The sequence below is a fragment of the Eleginops maclovinus genome, chromosome 4, assembly GCF_036324505.1.
Source record: "Eleginops maclovinus isolate JMC-PN-2008 ecotype Puerto Natales chromosome 4, JC_Emac_rtc_rv5, whole genome shotgun sequence".
Lineage (NCBI taxonomy): Eukaryota > Metazoa > Chordata > Actinopteri > Perciformes > Eleginopidae > Eleginops > Eleginops maclovinus.
The window spans coordinates 11,351,018-11,377,633 of NC_086352.1; the positions used below are offsets into that span (position 1 = coordinate 11,351,018).

Consider the following 26,616-nt stretch of genomic DNA (forward strand, 5'->3'; position numbering starts at 1 on the left):
AATAACAAGAACCATTAGTAACATGAAGCACATTTAACCAGCAGGCTTTTATTATGTTGCATCCTCTATGGGAACTTGAATGAACAATTCCAACTGCAAGATTTCTTGATTCAACCAGGTAATGTGCCGCAGTAAAATGAGCATTTATGCTGAAATGGAATTTAATAAAGAGCAAGTGGAACTGCACGAACAAGACCTGTGGCAGAAGTAACACCAGTTGGCATTTGTATACAAGTGAGGCAGGCTTTTTCCTCACTGTTTCAAAGTGACAGTGTCCTAGCCAGTTCACAGACGCTTTAAGAGTAAAGCAATAGTTTGACAAATGCCAACTGTTGGTTAGCTTAGCTTAGCGTAAAGACTGAAAACTGGGAGGGAAACGGCTTGCCTGACACTGTGAAAAGTTAACAACATCCACTTACTAGTATTTCTTAAGCTCACAACTAGTAAAACGAAAACCTGTTGTTAATAAGTTAATAGATTTTGCTATAGTTGGACATTGCCAGGCCAGCTTTATGCTAAATTAAGCTAATCAGCTGATGGCGGTAGTTCAGTTTAACATACTGCAGACATTAGAGGGTCAAAAACATTCAACTGTGGACATTTATTTGGGCCACAAACCTTTCTATCAACCAATGTTGACATTTTATATTTAGAATGTATCTCACAATTGTCAACAAAGCAGGGGAAACTGGCAGCTGTCTCCGACTATAGTAAATTCTAGGTCCTTATCACGTTTTCAGTGGGTGTCATTTATCATAAAGTAAGGTGATTTATACCATTACATACATTTTGAGCATTGAGCATATTCAGTGTGTGCATGTGAGAAGTGTAAAGAGGTTGAGATAAGGAGGGTAAATCATAGTTAAATAAAGCCTGCTGCAGTTGACTGTATAGCAAACTTTTTTTTCTGAAAATGACAAGTGTAACCATAGCCAAATAAGGTCTTGATAAAAACCACCCACAGCTTCGTGGCCCTCCCCGTACCGCACAGAGAGGGAGCATCCACCCCGTAGGTAGTCAGGCACAATTCATCCCCAGTGTGTTCTCTTCCCACGGTTTTGGATACAAGGGAAGCCAGTGCCTTGTGTGAGTAGGTGGAAGGAAACCTTGTACCTTAGCAACGATGTGCATGTTCTTCTATACCGCCCCCGGCTTAACGGAGGAAGGCAGGGAGGAAGGGAGGGAGTGAAGGAGGGAGGCAGACACAGTGTACAGCATCACTGCCACGAGCTGCAGGACACTCTGTCTGTTTTAGCTCTCTGTCGCCCTCCGCTGGGCAACAACTTAGTTTGATTATACACCAATAGTATATCCACTGCACTACCCAGAAGGAATTATATCACCTTTAATCACTTAACCTTTGAGCCACCCTTAATTTCCATTTCAGCCTGATCCTGTCAGAGTCTTAGTAACTGAAAGGGTTGTTATATTGGTGTTTTTGCAGCAAAAATAAAGCATTGTTCTTGTCCTTATTTAGTCAAATATCCTTTTACCTTTTGATAACAATACTGAAGAGTAATCAAGCTTTTTGATCTTATAGTTTTATATACTACGGTATTTCGGTTTTCTTGGTCTTTCTGTAGAGTTTTCCCTGTTTTCCTTTAACAATGGCATGGTGGTGTCATCTTGCCGGGAGCTGGACAATAACCGCAGTGCCCTTTCTGCCGCCTCGGCCTTCGCCATCGCCACCGCTGGTGCCAACGAAGGCACCCCAACCAAGGAGAAGTACCGTCGTATGTCGCTCGCCAGCACAGGTCAGTCACATGAGAGGATGCTTCTTCTGTTGACCAACAAAAGCGGTTGTTAAGGACTGTTTGTAATCTGATACAGAAACAGTCCCTGGAGTCCAGCGTAATCACCAGAAAACTCCCCTTGGTTATAAAACAGATGAATTTATAAACAGTTCATTTATGATTTGATTATCTACAGCAGGGGTCTTCAACGTTTTTCAGGCCAGGGACCCCCAAACTGATGGAGAGTTGGAGCAGGGACCCCCTACTATTAATATGGCATACAATTGTGTTTTATATTAAACGGGGCCTAGTGCAGTGTGTAAACATAGATACTGTTATTGTACATTCAATACTAAGCTATTCAAATAATACACAGGTTAATATATTCATGTTTTTATTTTAAACAAGTGCAAGGTACAGTGTGGCCGTACCACTGCCATTTATGAACATATATCTTGCACACAACACAGGGCTATTAAAATAAATCACAATAAAAGTTTGAACTTTAAACAAGTGCAAGGTGCAGAGTGGCTGTGCCACTGTCATTTATAAACAAACACTGAGCTATGAGATTTTAACACTAAACATGCATGTAGATGGGACAATGAATCCTCAAACCATCTGTGGATGGCACACGTACTCTCACATCAGTGAGATGTCTGACCCTGATGAGCAGCACACAGCTGATCCAGCCTTGGACGGATGGAGGTTGTCAGGCAGAGGGTCATATCAGCCTCAGGCTGCAGCCTTGACCTGTATTTGTTTTTCAAGTAAGTCAGTGAGGAAAATCCACTTTCGCAAAGATAGGTTGTGGCAAAGGGCAAAAGGCTCATCATGGCTTTTCCTGCCAATTGCGGAAAGTCTTTCTGGCAAGAGATCCAGAACTGGGTGAGTGGTTTTGTGTCATATATGTGTCTGAACGTACATAATATTATGTCTATGAGCCAGCGTGTGTCACACGGCCTCGTGATTGGCACATCTGCCTCCATTTTTCCGTTCGCTATAATATTTTGGATTTGTGTTGTGCATTTAAAGACATTGCAATTTGTGGGAAAAAACAGTTTGTAAAAAAAATATATATATATAAAAAATTGTCTAATCAACCAAAGATTTCGCGACCCCCCTGCAGTACCTCCGCGGACCCCCTGGGGGTCGCGACCCCCCTGTTGAAGACCTCTGATCTACAGTAAATAAATAATTAAGATGTTATGAATGATGACCACTAGGGGGCGTCCAAACAGATTAGAAATGGACATTTTTGTGTTCATTTGATACCATAATTTAAACATCTGTCTCCGTGAAATACATTACATTTTCAGTTTCACTGTTTTCAAATTGACTCTTGTATTGAAAAACAAATTGATCTTTTTACCAAGTTAATGCGTTTCTTCTCTTTCTTTAAATTAGTGTTTATGTTCGAATTTTCTTGACCAGTTGTGTAATAGTGTTAAAATATTCGAATAAACTGGGTTTTCTGTATCTGCAAGAAAAAAACAAACACAATGTAAAGGGAAAATAACGGGATTATATCACACATCTGATTATTTTGTGTTTCGGGAATTCAGTTTAGGATTAACTTTGTTAAATCTGCTTCCAGGTTTTCCTACTGACCAGAGGAATGGAGACAAAGAGTTTGTTATCAGGAGAGCGGCTACTAACAGAGTGCTGAATGTGCTGCGTCACTGGGTCTCCAAACACTCGCAGGTGCAGTTCACCTTTCCCTCTGTCATTTTTTAGTTTTTCTTTGTTTCAACCTCTTGTTTATAACCTTGTAGAAGAAAAACAACACTTGAAAACTATAGTATAACTAAGTGCATTTAGGTAACTTGACTTCAATGTTTCCACTCAAGCCTACTAATGAGTCATTTAGCAGGTTCTCATTATTAACACAAAATGAATCTTTCAAAACTATGAAATATTGGCTATAATAGGCTACCCAGCAGTTCATTAAAAGCAAATTGTAGAGCCACCTTTACCTGCTGCAACATTAGAGATGCTAACATATTAATGCTTCACCAATTATAATCCAAAAACTTAACTGTTCTGTAATAACTGTTGCTTCTGTGTTGGTCCTCAGGACTTTGAGCTGAACACAGAGCTGAAGACACGGGTAATCAGCTTCCTGGAGGAGGTGATGCACGACCCAGAGCTCCTCACACAGGAAAGAAAGGCAGCTGCCAACATCATCAGGTTAGTTTTCTGTTATCTGTGATCACACATACAGTTATAGATGGCACATATATTTGGGGTTTCTGCATATGTCTGAGACAGTACATAAGAGGTCAGACCCTAGCCTAAATGTAATTCCTGGTGGGTAAAACCTGTCAATAATGTCCTTTTGTGTGTAGGACTCTCACTCAGGATGATCCTGGAGATAACCAGGTCACGCTGGAAGAGATCACACAGATGGTGAGAGAAAGCGTACAAAAACATTCTGGTATAAATGCAACCTCCTACTTTTTAAATGACTAGCCTCCTTTAGAAGTGATTCAAGCTTATGTTGTAACACTGCTCTTCCCTTTGTGTGTGTTTGTGTTTGTTTGGCAGGCACAGGAAGACTGTAAAACTGAGCCTTTTGAGAGCCACTCTGCCCTGGAGATAGCTGAGCAACTCACACTGCTGGACCACCTGGTGTTCAAGGTCATCCCATACGAGTGAGTACACACACAGATGCTTGCAAAACCCATGAACACAAGCCCTATATGCTGAAAGGAAAAGGATGATTGGGAAGGTATTAGGAAAACACACACAGTGAATGTTGGTATGTTTTTATTTGTTGATTTTTTTTTCTGCTTTTTTTTACAGGGAGTTCTTTGGTCAAGGCTGGATGAAAAACGACAAGAACGAGAGGACTCCTTACATTATGAAAACTACCAAGCATTTCAATGATGTATGTGTTTACCCTGGTAATGTTTATTGTAAATGCCTATAATGTGTATTCTAGACAGAGAGTTCTTTTATTATCACCATGTACTTTTCTCTTTTTTTGTCAGATTAGCAACAAGATCGCAACAGAGATCCTGCAGTGGGACGACGTCAACCTGAGAGTTGGGGTGATTGAGAAATGGGTAGCAGTGGCTGACATCTGTCGCTGCCTCCACAACTACAACGCCATGCTGGAGATCACTTCCTCCCTAAACCGCAGCTCCGTCTTCCGCCTCAAGAAGACCTGGCTCAAAGTCTCCAAGCAGGTATCAAACTTGTCGTTTTTACACTTTAAAGGGTTAATCAAACCCGATGAAACGTGCTGAGCTAAGCTAACCTTAGTTCTTCAAACATGAATACACATTTAGGAACATTTCGATTACTCCTGGTTATAATAGTTTTTCTGTGATCCATTTTCCAGACAAAGACTGTGATCGACAAGTTACAGAAGCTGGTGTCATCAGAGGGACGATTCAAAAACCTGAGAGAAGCTCTGAAGAAGTAAAGCTTTTCATTTCTCACAGTTGTATTCCTCCTTATGTTTGTGTACTTTGTCACTTTATCTGTCTGTGTCCTTGTCTTTAGCTGCGACCCTCCCTGCGTTCCCTACCTTGGAATGTACCTGACTGACCTGGCCTTCATCGAGGAGGGAACGCCTAACTACACCGAGGACAGCTTGGTTAACTTCTCCAAGATGAGAATGGTAAGGAACACCTATGTGCTGAAGTACACACAATGACATGCAATTATATTGATTGTGTCTTATATTCTTTTATTTCATTGTCTCCAGATATCTCACATTATCAGAGAAATACGGCAATTTCAGCAAACAGCTTACAAGATTGATTATCAACCAAAGGTGAGGTTGTTTTTGTTTTGTATTGCTTTATTTTCATACTTTTTCATACTATTTTCATACACTACTTTGCCTGGCGGAAGGGCATGTGATCAGACACACAGTCACGGGGGAAAAGAGTGGTATGTTGGTCACATGTCCGTCCGCCAGGCAAAGTAGTGCCGTACGAATTAGCGCGAAAAAGAGACTAGATTAGCAACAGCAAGACGAGTACCGTAATTTCCGGACTATAAGCCTCTACTTTTTGCACAAGCTTTGAACCCTGCGACTTATAGTCCGGTGCGGCTAATGTATGAACAAAACAGGATTTTCCCCTAATTTTAGCTTGTGCGGCTAATATTCAGCTGCGCCTTGTAGTCCGGAAAATACGGTATTTGAAATGACTTCCTAATAGTTTTTATAATTTTGTACTTTCCAGAACTCATGATATTGGCCAACCAGTTAATGATCCTAAATCAGCAAATGCTTGACTTTAATGCAAGTAAAGTGGTTTCAAGTAGAAGAATGATTGTCTATGAAGAACAATGCTAATGTTAGATCAGTTATATTGATCACATTTATAATATTTGAGTCTGAATGCATTTTAATAGTTCAGCTTGCGTCTCTGTTGATTCCCCGATACGTTTGGCATCTTTGAACAGTCATTTTATGTTTGCTGTGGTTATTATTTCATTAGGTTGCAAAGTACCTGCTGGACAGCAGTACGGCGCTGGATGAGGAGAGCCTGTATGACGCATCTCTGAGAATTGAACCCAAAACTTCAACATGAAGAGGATCGCACCCCCCCACCCCTCATATGGATCACTTGATTTATCATATGCACAACAATTCAGAGACATTGGCAAAGAACATTTTAAAAACATTTGATTTTAGGACATAGAATTAAAGTAGCATAAGTTACAATACAAAAAAAATACAACATAAATAAACTAAATAAAAGTATAGGTCTGTGAGATGAAACTGATCCTGATCTTCAGGGTGGGGGACTGGGGGTGGTTGGGTTCTCTGATAATCCTGTTGGCCTTCTTCCCTCACCGCTGGGTGTCAACCTCTTCATGGGTGGCATCTATATCCCAGTGATGTGCTGAGCAGTTTTCATCACCCTCTTTGATGCTTTGTGGTTAAAGGCGGTGATGCAGCAAGTGTAGTGAAGTGTACAGGAACAATATATCATAATGTACATAAACTATTATTTGTATTAGACACAGTAGGCTGTGCCCTTCTAGTATGTGCTCCCCAATGGACTTGTTGTGTATAATCGTTATTAGAGACCGAGTAGAAGCCCAGAGAGGTTTTATTTATATAGTTACAGAGTATTTATGTTATTTCATGTCTTGAAAACCATTTTATGATACATTTATTTTCGACCACAGAATAAACAGATGAGAGTATATACAAATTTACAGATATTGTCTCATTTATGAGAGATGGTGGTCACATTTGACACATGATGATCAACTCCCGCTTTTGCTCAGGTGTCAAAGTCAGAGAGAAACGACAGTGCAGTTGTCTTTAAACAAGTCCCAATAGAAACACATTTCTTATATTTACTTAACGCTTTGTCCTCAAGTGCAACTCTTAAAAGTAATACAAATATATACCGATCCACTAGCTACATTACAATGATATAAAGTTGTGTTAGTTGGAATTTCGTCCTGCGATTTAAATCTGATGCAGGGATGGCGGACTGCGACACCAAAACTAAAAACTATGTTATTACTGAATGTAAATCCAGTAAGTGCTATGCCCATTGCAGAAAGAATGATAACCATAAATGTTATACAAAAAAAACCCATAAGGATAATTTTAAAGACTTGATATTAAGAGGCTTTTCCTGTGAGACAAATAAAGGGGGACTGCTGTGGTGGCTGCAGTTGACTCATGTGCTTTGATGTTTTATGTAGCCACAGAAAGACAAAGACAAGAGATTTTTAAGTCTGACTGGGACAAGATTACCTGCTAATTTCTGATTGAGCTGGAACATGTGTTTTCAGTCTGGAGAGATGTGTATTTATGCTTTGCTTATGATCACCTTATTCCCCTGGTGGGCAACATGATGTATATACAGCATAAGCAACGGGCAGTGTATGTAGCAGATGTAACCAATATTGAGCCACTTCAGGAAGTCAAATTCCCAGCTTCTATACTCAGACAGTAGTGTTTACAGTTAATCCTCTTTGGCCAGTGCATTATAGTTTTGCCTTAATCATGAAATGGATTATATACACAAAAGTATGTAAACTATTTTGTTCTACGAGTTGCCAATGAAGCAGAAATATTTGCTGTGTACAATATTGTGTACAGGCAGTCCTGATGCATTTCCTAACGTGCAATGTGTTAAACATATCCCTCGAAATGTGTTATCCTTATGATTGTTCAACTCTGTAATATCTTTTCTGTGTATGATACTTTAAAGCAAATGTTGAAAACAACTTATAAGTGTAACACATTCTGTATCCTGTCTATTCCAATGTGTTAGCAGGAGCTATAGTAATATTGTGCTTATTCTTGGAATATTTATAGGTATTTTTTACAGGCTTTGTATAGAAAAAACACCTAAAGCTTAAGTGGCAGGCATGTACCACTTTCACGTGTTCAAATCAAATCTATATCTAGGACAGTTTGTGTACTGTATTGAAGCCCCACCCTTGCACATTAATCTTTACCCTCCTTACAGGCACATCCAATGTTTGCAGTGAGCAATACCCAGTGGTATGAGATTTATCCTTCAGTCTATTTCAACAGCTTGAGTAGTATTTCCAGTTTTGTATAAAAGTGTATTCTTTCCTGATTACCTCTTGTTAATAAATCTATTATTTCTCAGGGGGAAAAGTGTCTCAAAGGCTACCAAGTTTGTTTTACACTGTGTACTAAGCAGTGGTGGAAAGGGGCTAAATAAATGTAGGTACTGTAGGTACTTCCAGTTTAACCAAGTATTTTCATTTAAAACTATTTCATACTTCTACTCTACAACATTTTCGAAGCCAATTGTGTACTTTTTACTTGACATTTGTTGTATAGATTTATTTACTAATTTATAAATTCAGATTTTGGCACAATATGAATAACTTTTAAAATATGATTATCCAACCTTTTTTAAGCAACACTGTAGTTCCATCTCTTAAATGTTCAATTTGCTGTTTTTGCTTTAAAATATGTTTAAATATATTTTTTTCAAGTTTTAGTTTTTCCTGCCATTAGTACTTTTACTTTAGGAACATTTTCCCAATTGTTCTTAAATACCGTTACTTAAGTACAATTCTCAATTAAGTACTTTGTGTGTGGTATTAGTACTTTTACTCAAATAATGACTCTTTTTCCACCAGTTTACTAAAGCTAGCTGTATTGTCCCAGAAAAGTTGTGTTTGCAGCTTTAGCGGTGGGACTGTGGAAGGACATTTAAGCCAAAATTAAATAAATACATAAATAATTAAATAAATATATTTGGTCATGCAATACATTCTGAAATAAATAAATGTATATATGGACATTTAAAATACACATTTATTTATTTCATGGGACTTTTATTTCATAATGCCACATTTATTTATTTCAGGGACTTATATTTCATAATTCCATAATGAAATAAATAAATGTGGCATTATGAAATAAAAGTCCCATGAAATAAATAAATGTGTATTTACATTTATATATATTTATTACCTCATTTATTTATTTCAGAATTGATTTCATAACCATATTTATTTATTTCATTATTTATTTATATATGTATGTATTTATTTATTTATGTATTCATTTATTTAATTTTGGCTTTAACTGCATTCCTTAAGGGACAAAGGAAGGGGGGTGTTGCAGTGTATAGTGTTACACTGAAATGAAGCCGAATCATGTGACGCTTTCTCCCACAGCCCTTCGAGTGAACTGGGGGGAAGTATGGCGCTTGGTGTTGTTTGGTTTATTACAACCTTTTGTAGTTTAGTTCACTTAACACCATTATTTATACCCGCAGGTAAGTTATCATTTGTGAAGTTTTACGTGTTTTAATATTCGTGTTGCAGAACTGACAGTAGCCTATCGTTGAAACTAATTTATAGGCAGACCGATACAACTGTTGACACCAAGCAGCCTCGAGCTGTGGATTCACCTTTAATACCAACATCAAGATATACATGTTTTTCTGTCATGGTACAACATGTTCTCAACTTCTTTACTCAAGTAGTAAAACTGCCTCACTGCATTGCATTAGTAACATACATTAAATACGTTGGCAAAATGTAGGCTAAAATAACTCGTGATGGAAACGGGTAGCTTCATACTATAGTAATATTTGAAAGTCTGGTTATTACTCACGCATTAATCGGTAGCACATGATTTTACAGTATTGTTTCAAGATTTGCTTACTTGGACCACTTGTGGAGCTAATTTTTACTATTTAATATTGATTTGGTATTCAAATCTAGAACAATGCATTATATCTTAATAAGATGATCATGCTTTAAGTATGTGGCATTAAAAATAACTCATGTTGAAGCAGTTAAGTAACTTCTAATGGGGATAAAGCATAAGTTAAAATAGAGGTTTTTTTTGTGAGTAAATTTACTGAGAATTTCCCTGAACATGAATGGCTTTAAGCCTGAATTTAATTTGAACGTTTGAAATGTTTGTTATTAGGCAACTTTATTAACTTAAACAACTGTATTCTGTGTCCTAACAGATGAACATCCTTTTAAACAATGGATGTCACAGGTATGTACATTATAGACTGTAAAGTGTCTATATTTTAATTGCCTTGATAAGAAGTTTTTTGAAAAGTGTAAAACTTCTTCCTTTTTGTTTTTTTTACATGCAGCACAACAAAGTTTATGCCACTCAGGAGTATTACCACCGGCTCCACATATTCACTGAGAACAAGAGGGAGATTGAGAATCATAATGCTGGGAATCACTCCTTCACAAGTACAGTACAGTTCAGTTCTTCACCAACTCCTGTATTACAATCTGTAATGTAAAGATAATTACCACAGAGTTTACACTGTGAGCTCTCTTTAAGGTTTTAAAAGGCATTGATGTTCTCACAATGTTGTTCATTTTCCAATTTAGTGGGCCTGAATCAGTTCTCAGACATGAAATTTGAGGAATTCAGGAAACTATTCCTTCTGACAGAGCCTCAGGTATGATACTGTATATATCAAACACTGCTTTTTACATGCACTTTTGTTAGTAATGTTTGGTTTTCGGGCCTGTTGTAGAACTGCTCAGCCACCACAGGGGGTCATATCAGCATGGCTGGTCCTTACCCCGAGTTTGTAGACTGGAGGATGAAGGGCAACGTTGTGACTCCTGTGAAGAACCAGGTATACTAAAATATGGTGCCAAACAGCTAAAACTAACACCACAATCCAAAAGTGAGGATCAGTATGACAAGATTTTGGAAAAAGACATTAATCCAAGGATATGCATTAACTTCCCTGCTTTTATATAGTGGAAAATGCAACTGTTGCAGCACATCCTCCAAGACTTGTACCTCTTTTTTAAGCTAAATTCAATATGTAGTATTGTGTCCTGTTCAAACTACTTTGATTAAAATGGGAGAACTACATTTAAGTAAACCAATGTTTATTTCAGTAGAGTGATATAACTGCTATAAGTAAACAAATACATTTTGTAGTTATGTGGGTTGCGAAATTCAAGAACAATGAGCATGATAATGTGACAAATACAGCAGGGAAAAAACAATGATTTCCTCTATGACTTTAAGCTCTGCAACAGACACATAATTCAATTTCCTGTTTTCACAAGCAATTGACCTTCATTTGTAAGAAATTAGTCGAGTGCCTCTTGAACATAAGTGAATTACCAGTGGTTAAAGTTAAATGGTGTGTGTGTTCAGGGTCACTGTGGAAGCTGTTGGACCTTCTCTACCACGGGCTGTTTGGAATCAGTGAATGCTATCGCTACAGGGAAGCTTATCACTCTGGTGAGATCTGCCTGACTATTATTTAGTACTACTCAAGTCAATGATGATTCAAAAGATGTATTTGCAGAAGTCATACAATTTTGTAGGTCAGGGTTTCTTCAAAGCCTTGTGGCCCCTGCTTCGAAAAAGCTTGGAAAACTGAGCCCCTAAACTCCTTTAGTTTACTGTCTTAGTTTGACTAATTCCTGGATGCCTACGGGATCATGTTTATGTTGTTTGATCCCATAGACACCCAACAATAGCCTAGTTTGACCGAAATTCAGACTTCATCAAATACATTAAAATCCAAAGACATGTATCTGAATATGGGAAAGTAGGAACAATGTACAATTACCTCAAACTACAGTTTCTATCAAAATGATCATATGAAATGATAATGGAATTTATCTTCTGTTCCAGTCGGAGCAGCAGCTAATAGACTGTGCTCAAGACTTCAACAACCAGGGATGCATGGGGTACGTTTTCCTGTTAAGTTGTTTTGCAGAAAAGCTATATTCATATGAAGCATTATAAATCACACTAAAAATAAATACACTTGGGTATTAAACTACACCCACCTGGTTTTGTTTCAGTGGCCTCCCCAGCCAGGCATTTGAGTACATCAAATACAACAATGGTCTTATGACGGAGGAGGACTACCCCTACAAAGGCCATGTATGAATTGAGTAATGTCTCATTGTATAAATACTTTTTTTGACTAAAGGAATTCTCAATATGTAAATTGTTGTCCTTCCTTTGTTAGGATGACACTTGCCATTTTGAGCCTGCACTTGCAGCTGCTTTTGTCCTGGATGTCGTCAACATAACAAGTGTGAGTGAACAAGTGTATACATGCGAATTTGCATTATCAGCAGGAATGACTACTAATTGTATGATAACTGTGTGACATTGTGCCACTGCCTTGAATCCTTACAGTTAAAGTCCAATATACTGGATTGCCAACAATTTAATCACAACTCCTAACTGCATTGTGCTTTTCATTTTTTTATTAAACTTGCTTTTGCTTTCCTAATTCACAGTACGATGAAAAGGCCATGGTTGATGCTGTTGCCCGGCTCAACCCTGTGTCCTTCGGCTTTGAAGTCACGGCTGATTTTATGCACTACAAAGAAGGAGTTTACACAAGGTAAGGACTATAAAAAGCACATGTATTTATGCATGTGTATTCATTGTCTTTTATACTAACATGTGGTTAGAGGAGGACTGTTGTTTCTCTCCATTTTGCACTAAGAAAATATTCATGATTCCATTATAGGATTGTGTATAGTAATCCTCCAGCACCAAATGTATTTAATCATGAAAAAGGATTATGAAACTAACAGAGCTACCAGTGAAATCTGCAAAATCTTACTCATGGTTGTGAGCAGGATGTGACAAAAATGCTGAAAACAAAAACACATATTTTTAGATATGACAATATTTACAGAAACAGCTACAACACCCAACTTTACGCAGGCAGGTTATGATATGATATTGATAAGAACAGTCACCCTACAAAAGACATGCACTCAATTCATTTTTAAAGCCTCAGCGTTGTGTGTTTAGCACCCAGTGTAAGAGCACAGCAGACATGGTGAATCACGCAGTCCTGGCTGTGGGTTATGGCACTGAAGAGAACGGCACGCCATATTGGATTGTGAAGAACTCTTGGGGTGCAGCCTGGGGCATGGACGGGTAAATATAGTCTGTGTGTGTCTGCGCGTGTTTTTGTGTGATCATTTGTTAGAGATTCCTGGATCATGGACAACTTTCTTTTTCGTTATCAATCAGGTATTTTTTAATCGAGCAAGGAAAGAACATGTGCGGACTGGCTGCATGTGCTTCCTACCCTCTACCTTTAGTAACATGAGGAGTAATCACCACAAAGTGGAAGACTGATACATGTTGGATGTGAGGCCTGTGTTTTCCTGTTTTAGGAAGAGGTTTATTTCTCAATTTAAAATGTAATTTTAACTGTTACCAAAAATAAACATTTGTCCTACTTTAAATATTTCTGTCTGGTGCTTTTAATTTGTTCTGTTGATTCAAACTGTGAGCCCTCTTCATTCATTATTTGTGTTTGTTTCTTTTTATTATGTGCTCTCTGTGAAGGTCTTTGAGAATTGAGAGTTATGTGAGATGCTTGGTGTCACACTAAGCGATAGACATCCCTGTAGACATCTCAGATAATGTTATGGCCATCATCCATGTGTCATTGATTTAATGTTTTAGTCAGTGGCCTCTTTATGGGTCCATAAAGACAAAATGAACTGTGTAAAAATCTATGAATGTCTTCAAAGACGAGAACTCCCATCTGCTGCGATTAACAAAGAGTTGTGATGGTCACGTACATGGGGTACATTAGAGAGTTGGCTCAAATGAGAAGCAACTGTTTGTTACACATTTCTTATACGGTTTATTAATTAAGTATGTTCCCCTTGTGCTTATGTTTATTTCATTAATAATTTCCTTATTACACTGAAAAAAGTGAACTGTTGACTTGACTAATTACATGTATTATGCCATGCAATTTCACACAACTGTACTAGGTGAGTTGAAAGCAATATTACTTAATTCAACCCAATATTTTTTGTTATTTAAACTTAATATTATTTCTTTCAACTAACCTAATAAAGTTATGTGAAATCTGCTGACATAATGCATTTAATAAAAGTCAGGTTTCAGGTTGTATGGATTACATTTCTTTTTGTTTGCATGCTTTGAAAATTAAAACAGGGCTTGTTTTAATATCATTATAGTATTTTGCATCTTCACCGGTTTAGAATTTGAGAGTTTGCTCTTTTATTGGCCTTTTATCTACTTAAGGTTATTATCTCCCTTATATGAGATCACCTCTTATTTTAGTATGTTATTTGCAGGGTGCGATTTGACAAAAAAACAGAGGGGGGGATGTTTTTTTAAATGTATTCATAGACAAGAACATTGGACTTTTAACTTGCATAACTAGGGAGAAAAAAACGCAAAAAGTAGACAGGCCCTTTTTTCGGGTCCGTGGATTAGTCCCCATCACAACATGGCAAAACTTTTAATAACCCATACATGGATTTCTATTCAACGTCACAAAAACATGCGTATGCACTAACAGGCAGAAAGCACCATAGAACAGCATCAATGCTCTCCATGAAAAGACCCTCCAATTAACTTAAATCAAACACCCAAAATAATTCACTAAATAGCACAACGTGCTGTCAACACTCAGGGACAGGTCTGGAAAACTAGACAAAGTAAACAGTCGGCTCTGGTGACAAATTTGTGGTGGCTTTTTCGTTTTTCCTATCGGGGCATTGTCTGCAGCATTTCGGCCCTCTTCTATCCACAATTCTGCAAATGGGTCCTGTAAAGTAAGATGATATGCTGCTCTGAACGCGTTTCATGTTTGGTTCAGCGCTGTTTTTCCTGCGAAGTTCCCGCACAAAAATGTTACAATGTTTTTGTGTTCGATGACGTTCAGAAATATGCACCGTCTGCCAGAAGGCTGCTGAATAGCCTACTCTGATGTAAAGACACTGAAGATCGTTAGATTTCAAGAGTTTAAGTAGGCTAGCAGTTAAGTTGCATTCATCGCTATCAAGGGGGGGAAATCCTTGTCCCCACCGGAGATAAAAATAATTTAGCAGAGGTAGGGATAGGAAAACCAGAGGGGGGGAAATCCTCACCATCCCCCCCTACAAATCGCACCCTGGTTATTTGTATATATATGTGCCGTTATTTCTCCTATCCACGTCCTACTGGATCTTCACTTCCATCTGTTTATGTATCGGCTCTGTGCTGCCTCAGCTTGTGCTTACATTCACTTAAAGCACACGCTTTCTTTGCTTGAGTTTTTTTTCCCAGTTTGGGATGAATAAGTACTTATTTTGTTTTAAATAACATCAGTATTATTTATTATCTTCCTTTCTGCTATTGCCTACATCGGCAAAAGACGACATAATCATTTGTTCTGTGGAAGGTGAAGACGGAAGCAATGGATTAGGTGTCAATCAAATTGTAACGCTGCCCATTGGCTGTTGACAACAGAACCGCCCCTTTTTCTGACGACACGTGAAGACTAACCAATGAGATGCTAGGATTCTGTTTCACAACAGAGGCGGGACAAGTTACAAAACATTTCGAGCATGTGGCGCGAGTTTATTTTCCTCTTTAGTCTTTCACCTAGCTGCTGTAGGGCTTTTTGAAATCGCATTTTCGGAGTTTTGTTCCGCACAAGTAGTTTATTCTAATCGCTGAAAGTGCACTAAAATGACAACAAAACGCAAACTTTGTGTGCAATTACAGGTAAGCAGTTGGCGTTTTTAATCGGGTTAAATGAACGGGAGGTTACTCACCATATTGTATCTGTTAGCTTTTCCATGTATAACATAAGTGTTGGTGCTAAACTAACTTGAGAAAGTCAGCAAGCATGTTGAGGCGAGGCAAACATGGGAAAGTACTTGCATTATTACAATTATTAATTTCCAGTAAATTACCTTAATAATGTACACCTTGTAGAAAATTACCTCTAAAGAACTCGATGGAGTAGTCCGACAACCTGCACGGAAAAAAACCACGGTTTGTAAACGCTACGATTCCTCACCGGAACCAGAGGAAACACCAAGCAAGAAAACGGTAGGAGACACTTGGATAATAACCTTTAGTATCATTTAGTATGCTTGTTTATTTTCTGTTAATTTACCCTTATTTTGCTAATAGAAAACAACTACTGACATCGAAAACAAAAGTCAGACGATCAGAGAGGACATTAAGGAGGAGTGTACATCTGTAAGTATGAACTACCCTGCTCAATTTATGATGTTAATTTCTCAGTTTATGTCTGTGAATTTTGTTGCAGCATGTACAGATACGTGTGTCAACTGTGCAGTAGTCTCATCTTCTACAGTAATTGAACGTTTATTGTGAAATGTCAGTGCTGTGTCTTTGTGTAACACAGCATGAAGATGGAGGACTTTCAGTATATGAACTGGAACGCCTGGAGAACATTCGACAGAACAAAGCGTTTCTGTCTTCCATGAACATATTACAGGTAAGTAGACTTGTAAGGTAGTCCCAGGGTGCTTTGAAGTTTTCCTACTGTGTCTCCTCACTTACCGTACATCACTTTCTCATGTGAGAGATAAGAGGACATAGGAGCCAGAAGCTGCCAAATAAGATAAGATAACTTAAACCTTTATATATCCCTGGGAAATTCAGGATCAATTTAGAACTCATTGGTTCTATGGCTACAGTTTTAAGTGACATCAGTTACATAGTACGACTTGCTTCAAACTGTGTGGAGGTGCTGCGCTTATACACACGATTTATACACCTTTTTTGTTCTCTTGCACAAAGCTCCTGCAGAGCTCCCTCTGCCCCTCATCTCCTCAAGGTGCAATTAAACCTCCCTGACTCAAGTTAGCATATTGAGAAGCACCCTAGCAGCACGGGCTGACCTGTCAAAAATATATCTCAATCCCATTTCATTTGACCATCAGTGGCAGCTAGCAGGATAATCGTCTAAAAGTCAACCAGAAGAATATTTACCTAGTCGTACAGTAATGAATAAAAACCTAGTACACTAACATTAAACAGCATATGAAAGGATATGTATGACTGATGCATCAAATACTTCACATTTAAGTTAGTATTCATTAGTAAAATGTTGTCAAAGGTGCAGCTTTTTCAATTTGTCATACTCTATTTCTGTACTACATCACATGCCCTCAACAGTCCAAATGACTTAGATATTTTTTCATTCATAAAATGAAAAAGACGAGACAGAAGTTTGTTTGTTTCTGCTCAAATCTGGATGAACTCAAGGTGATTTTAGCTCTCTTGTGGTCTCTGTGCATGGGTTTTAATTCTATTCATTCTTTCCTTGTCAAAAGGCAGCGGAGGATTTGAAGCTGTGTTCAAAGCCAAAGCCATCGCATAGAGGTCTGTCGAGGTATGGTCCGCAGTGAAAATGCTGCGCTCTTAATTCAGTGTATGAGTGATTTCTTTTTTTTATTTAAACTTATTTTTAATGAATTTTTCTTTCAACAATTAGTGTCAGGGAACATCGTACATGCACAGTTAAACACTCATCCTTAAATCAATGTCCTTATTGTCCAGTGGCAATGGTGGTGTCCTCTTCTCGTCCTCTCTATAATCAGTCCATTTTTCGTCTCAGTTTATGTGTGATTTTTTTTTCCATTACAAAAATCTCTTCATCAGTGCACATCCACTGCTCCTCAGTCGGTGGGTCTACTTTGTACCACATTCTCGTAATCGTTTTCTTACTGGCTGATAATAGCACTTTAACAAGATACTCATCCGTATGAGTGATTTCTAAACAAAATGGTTGTGGGGGGCAGGACGTCAGGTGTGTGCGCCATGCCTCATGCTGCTCTCTTAATGTATCTGGGAATGTATAGACTTTTAACTTTGATTAAAACAAGCATACTGTAGTAAATAGTAGGGAGTGTGAACAATCCGTACATCTTATTCCTTCATTGGTTACAACAACTTGATAGTTGGTCATCATTAAGTATATTGTTATATAGCTTTACATCTTTTCAAACAGCATTTGCTTTCTTTCTTAATTTCATACCACTGATCATTAACTACTTATTGGTTCGAAAAACAAGTTGCATTGTGACATCACTAAGGTGCAGACTTAACATGTAACTGTAATGCTCTCTTTCTGTGCTGTTAGGTCATTTGCTGCTGTAGAGGAAGTCCTTCCAGCTCGAAAATCCCTTCGTCTCCAAAAAATTAAGGCAGAGGTCTTGACACTTCCTCGTGAACCCAGGGGAACGCTGACCTACACAAAGGTAGCTGCATGTCAGTAATCTTATGATGCATTCATGCCTCACTTTATGCTGCTCTGTCTCTCTGAATTCATCTTCTTGCTGCTTTCTTTTGTTCACTTGAGTTTTTTTTAACTTGCTTTAAAGTATTCGTCACCCAAGCATCCTTCTGGCCCTCTGCCTATGAATCCAGTCAACATGGAGCAGGGAAGCAAGCTGCCTTCACAACTTGTTGAGCTCTACTCCGAGGTAAGACTCTCCTTTCCTATCTATTAGGGCGTTGTATATATTTGTTGGTTCCTTCATTTGATTATTTTCCCCGCCCATAAAGAAAAACAGTGCTGTGGACAAATCTAGAATAGCATGTGCACTAAAAAAAATATGTGAGGTTTATTGAGATATGTAGTCTTGCATCGTTGAACTGTGATATTGTTTTTATGTGTTTTCTAAATCAAATGGTAAATACTAAAACGAATGGTTCTTTTTATAGGATTCGGCAAAAGAAAGAAAGATGGACCTTGAGCTGAAAGAGTAAGATTTAAAATGCTGTCCTTCCTGCACCACCCTTCAGTTTCTATTAGTTTCCCTTCAGCCATTGTTTTAGAATCAAACATTTAAAAATATTCGTGCTGGCTAAAAATATCGATCTAATCTTTTCCCGCAGATATTGCTCTGCCCTTAAGCACATGAGGATAACGGAGCACACCGTGGCCAAAGTGGTGAAGGAGCGCATCGTCTCTGCAGCCTTCCACCCCTGCACCAGTCGCCTGCTGATGGCCACTGGAGACAAGTGGGGAAATCTAGGACTGTGGACGTTGGTGCGCTTGTTCTCCCCTGTTCTCAAAGATATTATGCATTTGTATGTCATCAATGGAGAGCAGAAATCAACGTACTAGATCAGCTGGGAAGATCTGACTCCTAACTAGGAAGGTCACAGTTCCTGAAAGCTGGTAGTCAATACCAATATCAGTGAAATAATTACATTCTGAAAACTGATTTGATACCACAGTAAAAACAACTTCAAACATATCAAAATTCCATGTACATTTGGACGTAGTATGATAACGTTATAATTTACCTTTTGCCCAAAATGTAAATATGTTTGCTCCCTCAGGGTGGGGATTGGGGGGATGATGGCGTGCTACTCTTCAAGCCCCACACTAGTCCTGTGAGCTGCATGGCGTTCTCCAGAGCTCAGCCCACCCAACTGCTGAGCCTCAGCTACGACGGATCTCTGCGCTGCATGGATGTCGAGAAGGCTGTCTTTGATGATGTGAGAGGATGAAATCTACTCTAATATTCATATTGTGAAGATTGCGAGGTAAACCTCCTACACCCAGAGGTCGGAGAGAGCTTCAGATTTCAGCTGATGTAAATCTGTTTGCATATGGTTCTAGGTGTACGACATTGAAGAAGGCCTGAGAACGTTTGACTTCCTGTCACATGACTGTTCGACGCTATTGGTTGGGAACTGGAATGGAAAAGTGGCCATCGTCGATAGGCGCACCCCAGGGTAAGGAATACTTGTTAAAAGTGATGTTTTGTGAATGAATGATGTTTCAGAAACACTGGTATTTAAATTCTTTGCAGAAACTCCCACGAGTCCCTCCACAATATGGACCCCAAGAACGTGCGCTGTGTTAGCGTTCATCCTTTACAGAAGCAGTACTTTGCTGTTGCAGAAAACAGGTACAAACATTTTGATACCCTTGGTCATAACCATTTGATCCACATTTCCCTTTGTTCTGTCAGAATCAGAGGATCTTGACGTATTCTAAAAAACATGTACTGGTTCTTTTTGATCTCCACTTTTGTAATTGTAATTTGTGTCATTTCTATTTTCTTTTATCTATAATATTTTATGCATGCCTCTTGTTTAATATTTAGCTATTTTTGGCTCTACTGGATTGCACTGATTTGAGGTTTTGTCTGCAGGATGGTGAGTATTTACGACAGCAGATGCCTGAAGAAGAATCGCAATCAGGCGGTCTCCACGCTGCAGGGCCACTCTTTAAGCATATCCAGCGCTTATTTCTCCCCTCGAACAGGAAACAGAGTTCTCACATCCTGTTTGGATGACCACATAAGGTGAAGCCGACTCAGCACTTGGAATAATTGTGTACACTTTAGTTTTCTTTTCAATCTCAGCTCAATGTCCATCCTGATCTCTTTTGACAGAATATATGACACATCTGCAATGACTACAGAATCTCCCTTGCTGACATCCATCAGGTACACCCACTGTGTCCCTTTTTATTGTTTCAGAGTTGTGTTAATGGTGACACACTCACAACCTGTCTTATCAATCTTCATTTTCAGACACAACATGCAAACAGGCCGCTGGCTGAGTAAAGTATCGGCAGTGTGGGACCCCAAACAAGAAGATTGCTTTGCGGTGGGGAAGTTCAATCCTCGAAGTGTGGAGGTTTTCCACGAAAGCGGCAAACTCCAGCACTCTTTCGAAGATCCACACCACCTGACCACAGTGCTGTCCGTCACTGCCTTCCACCCCACAACGAACGCCTTACTTGGGGGCAATAGTTCAGGACGCCTGCACGTATTCACCGACTGAGATGAGAACCAAAATGTGACCAAATAAATGCTTTGCTTGCAGTTGGGTAGAAAGTACATGTAAGAAAAACGTGTTAGTCCATCTGCCCCCGTTCAGTATAGAAGGGTTTCTGAGTGTTTGGACCGAGTATAATCCCCTCTGTAGACCCATTACATTTTGTCATGGTTCTCACAGTAAATGCCGTTGCGAAACACATTTAGTCACAGGTTCATGTCTTTAGTCTACTGTGGATTTGAATGTTAACTTTCACTTAGCGAAACTTTAAATCATTTACTTATTTTGCAGCACTGTTCACACTCCGCTGATGTACCTGCAGATTGTGACTGAGCAGCAATGTCCTGCACAGTCTGGACTAAATGTAGGTCGGGACTTCTAAAGCCTGATTTTGTTTTGGCTTCATGTTTGCCAACTATTTATTATATACTTCAATCTCTTTGAGTTTTTTTTGATAATAAGAAAAATCCAAGTGCATCCGATATCAGATTACACGGTAGGTAGAAAATGACACAGTTCAGAGACATTTATAAAATAGGTGTGTAATGTTCTGTTTGGAAATGTTGTAAAATGTATTATTTCTTTTCAATGTTTTATTTTCTCTTCTTGGTGCATAATAATAATAAAAGAAGACATTTTGAATAAGTGCTCTGTATTTCATGAGTGGGACAAATAAAGGTATTCTGATTCTGATCTCATTGTCACCTTAAGGTGGCATCGTTGTGACTAAGGAATACTGCGTCTACTAGCGTCGGCTGCAGTCTGTTTTGTGTAGGCACCGATTTTGGACGTTTGTTCCTGCTGTGAATTAAAGATCAAACTTGTAGCCGCACTAGCTGACATGTGTCAAGAATAGATTAGATTTATTCATAAATAAATGACACCAGTCTTAAATCAGTGATTGGAAATGAGCAGTCTTGTTTGGAGGTAATAAATGCAGAACACATGCTTACAAAGACATTTCCATGTGCAGGAACACGGTACAGGAAGGAAGCTTACAGTAAAACCGCATCGGAGGCCTTATTCCTGGTTACGATTCAGGAGAAAAGTGCTGCGTGTCAATGGAGCCATCATGCCCCCACTTTGTTAGTTCAAGTGTTTTAGACATTTAAGCAAAACAAATTTAAAAATCTATGTATTAAGCTGCAGTTCGATGAGAATATTCTGGTGTTGACTTTGCTACTTCTGCTGTTTTTAAATGAGCTTAAAATACAAATCGCTTCGCTTCATTTTTGCTAAATCCTTTTCATAGTCAAGAAAAAATTGGGTGTTCTGTCAGTTCCTTTACACATACTTCCACAATCATTTTTGCATCTACTCTGTTTCTCTAAAATGAGTCAAGGAAGAGCAGTGATTAGGCAACAATCAGACAGGATTACCATGAAAACGTTACCTACGCCTGTGTAATAAACAGTGGGCATCATTCCCTCACACATGCATCTACAGGCCGGTTACCTTTTTCAGGGTTGGAGATTCAAAAGCCATTTCGAATAGCAGTGTACATTTGCAGCTTTATGGTTGTTGAACATTATATTATCTGTTATATTTATTGCTCAAATTATGTTTTTCATACACATGAACATAAAATGAGACTTTAAAGTACAAATTATATGCAGTAAAAACAGGTCTTGCCTTGACTTGCCTTTCATCGTACACAATCAATCAAAATCAGCGAACACCTTCTGAGTGAAAGCGAACACACAAATAACTAATGAAGGCAAAAAAATATATAAATCTATCGGTAAATATTTCTGTCCAACTCACCCAACACACACAATTATTAATACTACTATTATTTCCCCAACTTTCCCTTAAATTTGTTTTATACTGTACAAAAATACTAGCAACCTGTGGATTGTTTTGTGAAGTAATTGAATATTAATACGTTACTGCCTGCATATCCTAAACCCCTCAGTATCCTAAACCACTTCTGTTGTTGCATAAATAAAACATTATTTTATAAGGGTATAATACACCAGTCTATAATTAACCACTTGTTGAAAGGACCATTAGTTAACTGTATGGTTTTAAATAAAGCTGTTGATTGCCCTGGGCTGTAAATTGTATGTGACATAACACATACGTAATAAGGCTGGAGAAGGAGAGTGGATATCAGAGTTCCCATCTGTTGGCGCAAACAGACAAATACCAGACAACAGAGGTTTCTTTGGTAGGTGCGACGATGAGGATAGCAGTAGGACGTAAACATGACTTATCTTAGGCTCTCTTGTAAGCAGGGCTGGAAACTATACATCCACAGTAGAAAATAATGTCCATTAAAAGCCACTGTGAGGAAATCTGTGTTAACGGGACAGGATTGTGTACAAAAATGGAAACATGACTGACATATTCAGCTTTTACAGACAAAAGCATACACTTGAACACAGCATAGCTAAACAAAGTGAATTGACCCTCACTCAACAAGCTCTTTTGACCACTGTGGGGGAAAAGCACTTATTTTTACAAAGGTAAATAAAGCTCAAATTTCCCTAAGTGTAAAGACTCTAATTTATTGATATAAACAGTATTGCACATCAAGATAAACAAAGAGTCAAAGAACTAACCAAACGTTTCACTATCACTACAGCGCTAGCTCACAACTACTGTAAAAGAAACTACAGCAACGTGACGACTGTTTCTTTCACACTGAAGTTGAATCTAGCTATTATTTGGCTGCTATTTTAGAAAAATCGGTAAATCTACCACCTCCAATACTTACTTAAATCCTTACAAATTGTGTGTTAATCATAGTCATAGGACAATAATGTTATCGGTGCTCTAGTGGCTGGACAAAAATGGGAACATGAGCACACCGTTATTTGACGTCTGACCACAAACTAGACACGTTATTACTTTACATTATCAACAGCACCAACATCACTCCTGGGTAAAATAGCTCTCGGTTGCCAATCTTATTATTTGCAAATTTAACTCAGGTCTGATCTACATTCAGTAAGTGCTGCAAGGTTTTCCATCTCACACTTTCTCTATCCCCCAGATACAAGTCAAAACTGCAGGTTTAATTATCAGTGACCATAATAAATTCTAGCTTAATGAATGTTGGCTTTAAAATATATAAATAAGCTGAGCTAGACTGGCTCTAAAAACGTCACTCAAACTCTCAGGTTATGCAATACACTCCCAAACACAAAAGGTCATTCTGTCAATGTTGCAGGATATAAATGAATATAAAAATAAAGGCAACTATATCTGTGGTTGAATGAGTGAAGTCTGTCAGACTTTCAGTGTTTTTAAATGAAACCCTGTTACTGTGGCTTTGTGTAAAAATAAAATACCTTGAAATGACCTGAATTTCCAAAGTAAAATGTGATTTCCTTTCCTCGCAGTGATGGTCAGATATAATAAACAAGGCTCTTCAGAGGACAGTCCTTGGCTTGTGACAGGAAATCCCTTATAAGAGTAGCTGGGTTGATATTGGGAAAAAGGCTGTCATTCTTTTCCTTTTCCGTCCCCTCCTCTCTCCTCTCTTTTGTATGTCCTGTCTCCATCAGTGCATTGTGTCCTTCAGTCTCTGCTTCACTTGCTGATGAGGAAGCCTCCCATCCACCGTAGCTTACAGGCGAACCAGCGCCGCAGAGGGCAGAAGTATTCAAAGTGGAACTGCTGGAATTCAGGCGTCTTGCGGATGTCTCTCAGGAAGGCGATGTCCAGGTCTGACTCTGTGAGCATGATGAGCAGCAGCAGCAGGGCGAACAGCAGTCCGATGGTGACCAGGAACAGACGCAGCACGCTCAGGATGAACTTGTTCAGCTCCTCCACGTCGCTGGGAGGTGCCGGCCTGCTCTTGACCATACGAAGTGCTCTCCTGCCAGATGAAAACTCTGCAGCCTGGCCCTCCTTCGACGCTCCGGCCTCTGACTCTTTATCATCGACGCTGCGGGGAGCCCCGTTGAGGTGACGAGCCAGAGGGTTCTCCATCCCGTGTTCGGCCACGGGTGTGGACAGCATGCTGTCTGAGGGGCTGTAGGCCTCGTCGGAGATGACCGCCGACGTGCTCGCCTCACTGCTGTCCATCATGCTGCCTCGAGAAGACATGAAGGAATCGCCATGGGAGACAGAGCGCACGGGCGTGGAGTGGGCGCTGTCTCGGAGGGACTCCAGACCTGAACACAAACATGGTTAATGAGTCAGACATGTTTAGTAACCGTACTGTTGCAGAACACATTAAAAGAGAGATTCCCTTATACGGTTTATGGAAAATGTATAAGTTCGACAAGCCATTGCAGCAAATGTGTGACTATATAGAGTAGAACCTGTAAAAGAGGAGGTTTAAAATGGAGATTTGGCACAGTTTTATTTAAATAAGCCTTAAAGCAGAGACCCACTCTACACTGTGCTCTGTTGACCTTTAATTTTATTATTTCGATGTGGCCAGAACTAAACCATTTCACATCAAAGTATTTCACTCATCCTTCAAAATCTACTCGTCTAGGAGGTGGTCCAACTTGAACCCACAAGAACCATGAAAAGGAGCAGCACTCAATACTCCTGGAAGGCGAAACCATTTCTTCTTTTTACCTGCACCGTTAGCTGGCCTGTTGCGGCCATGGAGTTGTGGAGGGACAGCTAGCCTGGAGGGAGTCCTCGAGCTCTGTCCCGACCCAGGAGCAGAACCCAAGGAGGAAGAATCCCCAGGGAGGGCGGGGAAGAGCGGTAGGACTCCCAGAACTTTCCCCAAGAGTCTGGGTCCCAGAGAGAGCACACGCACATTCACATCTCGATAACAGTGGTTGATCATGCGCAGGTGAACGTTCACTTTGGTCTTGATCCGGATCAGACACTTCACCATGGTTCCAGTGGCGCTAAAAGACCAGTCTAAGACTAACTGCTGTACTTTAAGTCTTTATTCTCTCCGCTCTTGAAACAGCCTCCCCTCTCTCTATCTTCCTGCTGTGCGTCTTTGTCACTGACTGTGGCTGCCTAGCTAAGTAGCCCCCCCCTCCCCCCCTTCACCACAGAGAGCCCCCACATGCTGGCAGGCATAAAGATAAATGGAAAGACAGACATGTGAAAGACAAGGAACAGGAATGTGGCTCACTTGTGCCACCGTCCCTCCCTGCCGTGACACACATAGCGTGGCCCCTGACAGCATGTGCTATTTTCAGGATGGGATATTATTACAAGTGGAAATGCCAGCGCAGACAGAGCAACAGGACACAACACAGGGGGTTTGTTTCAGTATTGCAACAAAGGGGTGCAATATCAGAGCCTGAAAGAGAGGGCTGGTTTGACAAAATACCCTTTTTGTTGAAAACAGACTGAGCTACAAGTTTATTTAGTTTTAGAGAGGCATAACAACTGAGAGGAAATGAACTCACAGTGGCAGCACTGGATAAAGGTTAATAGCCTGTTGGAGGAAAGATAGGACGTAAGTGCCCTTTAAAAACTGACAGATTGAATCTCTGATGTCAAAATAATGCTGAGACCCCTGGCTCAAGGATCTTGGGTGTGTGTGTTTCAGAAAGCAAACATCAAGGTGAATACCACACAAAGGGTAGAGAATGAATGACACTCACGGGTGGGGGATCGCTCACATGGAAAGGAAATGTGTGTGTGAGAGTATTCAAAATGGTGCAAGAGCCTTAGGTGTGTAATCTATAGTTGATCAAGTCACACAAGTGATTTCCAACCAACTGGTTCCCAAGAAGCAGCACAACTAATTTGAAATAACAGAAACTAAGATATACTGTAACACCTGAACTAGTTAGAAAGTTAGTATAGAAGTCAAAAAAAGTGGCGAGTAAAAGTAAAGGCTTGAAAAATATAGAAGTTCTGGATAAAGGTAAGATGGACAAATTAAAATATAAAAAAATG

At 39.3% G+C, this 26,616-nt stretch overlaps 4 protein-coding genes across 5 annotated transcripts in view; 3 read left to right on the forward strand and 1 right to left on the reverse strand.

Annotated features, from left to right (window-relative positions):
• Positions 1-8,351, forward strand: part of LOC134863793 (ras-specific guanine nucleotide-releasing factor 1-like) — a 28,056-nt gene extending 19,705 nt beyond the window's left edge. Inside the window, 11 exon segments of the mRNA XM_063882505.1 lie at positions 1,584-1,754; positions 3,331-3,437; positions 3,811-3,923; positions 4,082-4,142; positions 4,281-4,387; positions 4,539-4,623; positions 4,727-4,924; positions 5,080-5,159; positions 5,244-5,361; positions 5,449-5,517; positions 6,191-8,351. Of these exon segments, the coding sequence (XP_063738575.1) occupies positions 1,584-1,754; positions 3,331-3,437; positions 3,811-3,923; positions 4,082-4,142; positions 4,281-4,387; positions 4,539-4,623; positions 4,727-4,924; positions 5,080-5,159; positions 5,244-5,361; positions 5,449-5,517; positions 6,191-6,283 (1,202 nt within the window). The 3' untranslated portion in view covers positions 6,284-8,351.
• A 990-nt stretch (positions 8,352-9,341) lies between these two features.
• On the forward strand, positions 9,342-13,439 carry LOC134863320 (pro-cathepsin H-like). Its single transcript, XM_063881777.1, has 12 exons — positions 9,342-9,484; positions 10,190-10,221; positions 10,325-10,430; positions 10,575-10,645; positions 10,724-10,828; positions 11,365-11,451; positions 11,851-11,906; positions 12,024-12,105; positions 12,194-12,262; positions 12,471-12,577; positions 12,997-13,125; positions 13,222-13,439. The coding sequence occupies exons 1-12, from the start codon at positions 9,409-9,411 to the stop codon at positions 13,298-13,300; spliced, it is 999 nt and encodes a 332-aa protein (XP_063737847.1). The 5' UTR covers positions 9,342-9,408; the 3' UTR covers positions 13,301-13,439.
• A 2,105-nt stretch (positions 13,440-15,544) lies between these two features.
• On the forward strand, positions 15,545-21,474 carry wdr76 (WD repeat domain 76). Its single transcript, XM_063881776.1, has 15 exons — positions 15,545-15,726; positions 15,940-16,056; positions 16,141-16,209; positions 16,379-16,471; positions 17,313-17,371; positions 18,122-18,239; positions 18,363-18,464; positions 18,706-18,746; positions 18,880-19,033; positions 19,330-19,488; positions 19,613-19,728; positions 19,806-19,904; positions 20,151-20,303; positions 20,394-20,447; positions 20,535-21,474. Exons 1-15 carry the CDS (start codon positions 15,691-15,693, stop codon positions 20,785-20,787), a joined length of 1,623 nt encoding a protein of 540 aa, XP_063737846.1. The 5' UTR covers positions 15,545-15,690; the 3' UTR covers positions 20,788-21,474.
• Positions 21,475-21,675: 201 nt separating this feature from the next.
• frmd5b (FERM domain containing 5b) overlaps positions 21,676-26,616 on the reverse strand; it is a 59,586-nt gene continuing 54,645 nt past the window's right edge. For both annotated transcript variants that reach the window (XM_063881774.1, XM_063881775.1), the window contains one exon: positions 21,676-24,905. In XM_063881774.1, coding sequence (XP_063737844.1) covers positions 24,319-24,905 — 587 coding nt within the window. In that variant the 3' untranslated portion in view covers positions 21,676-24,318. The remainder of the gene's footprint in view (positions 24,906-26,616) is intronic.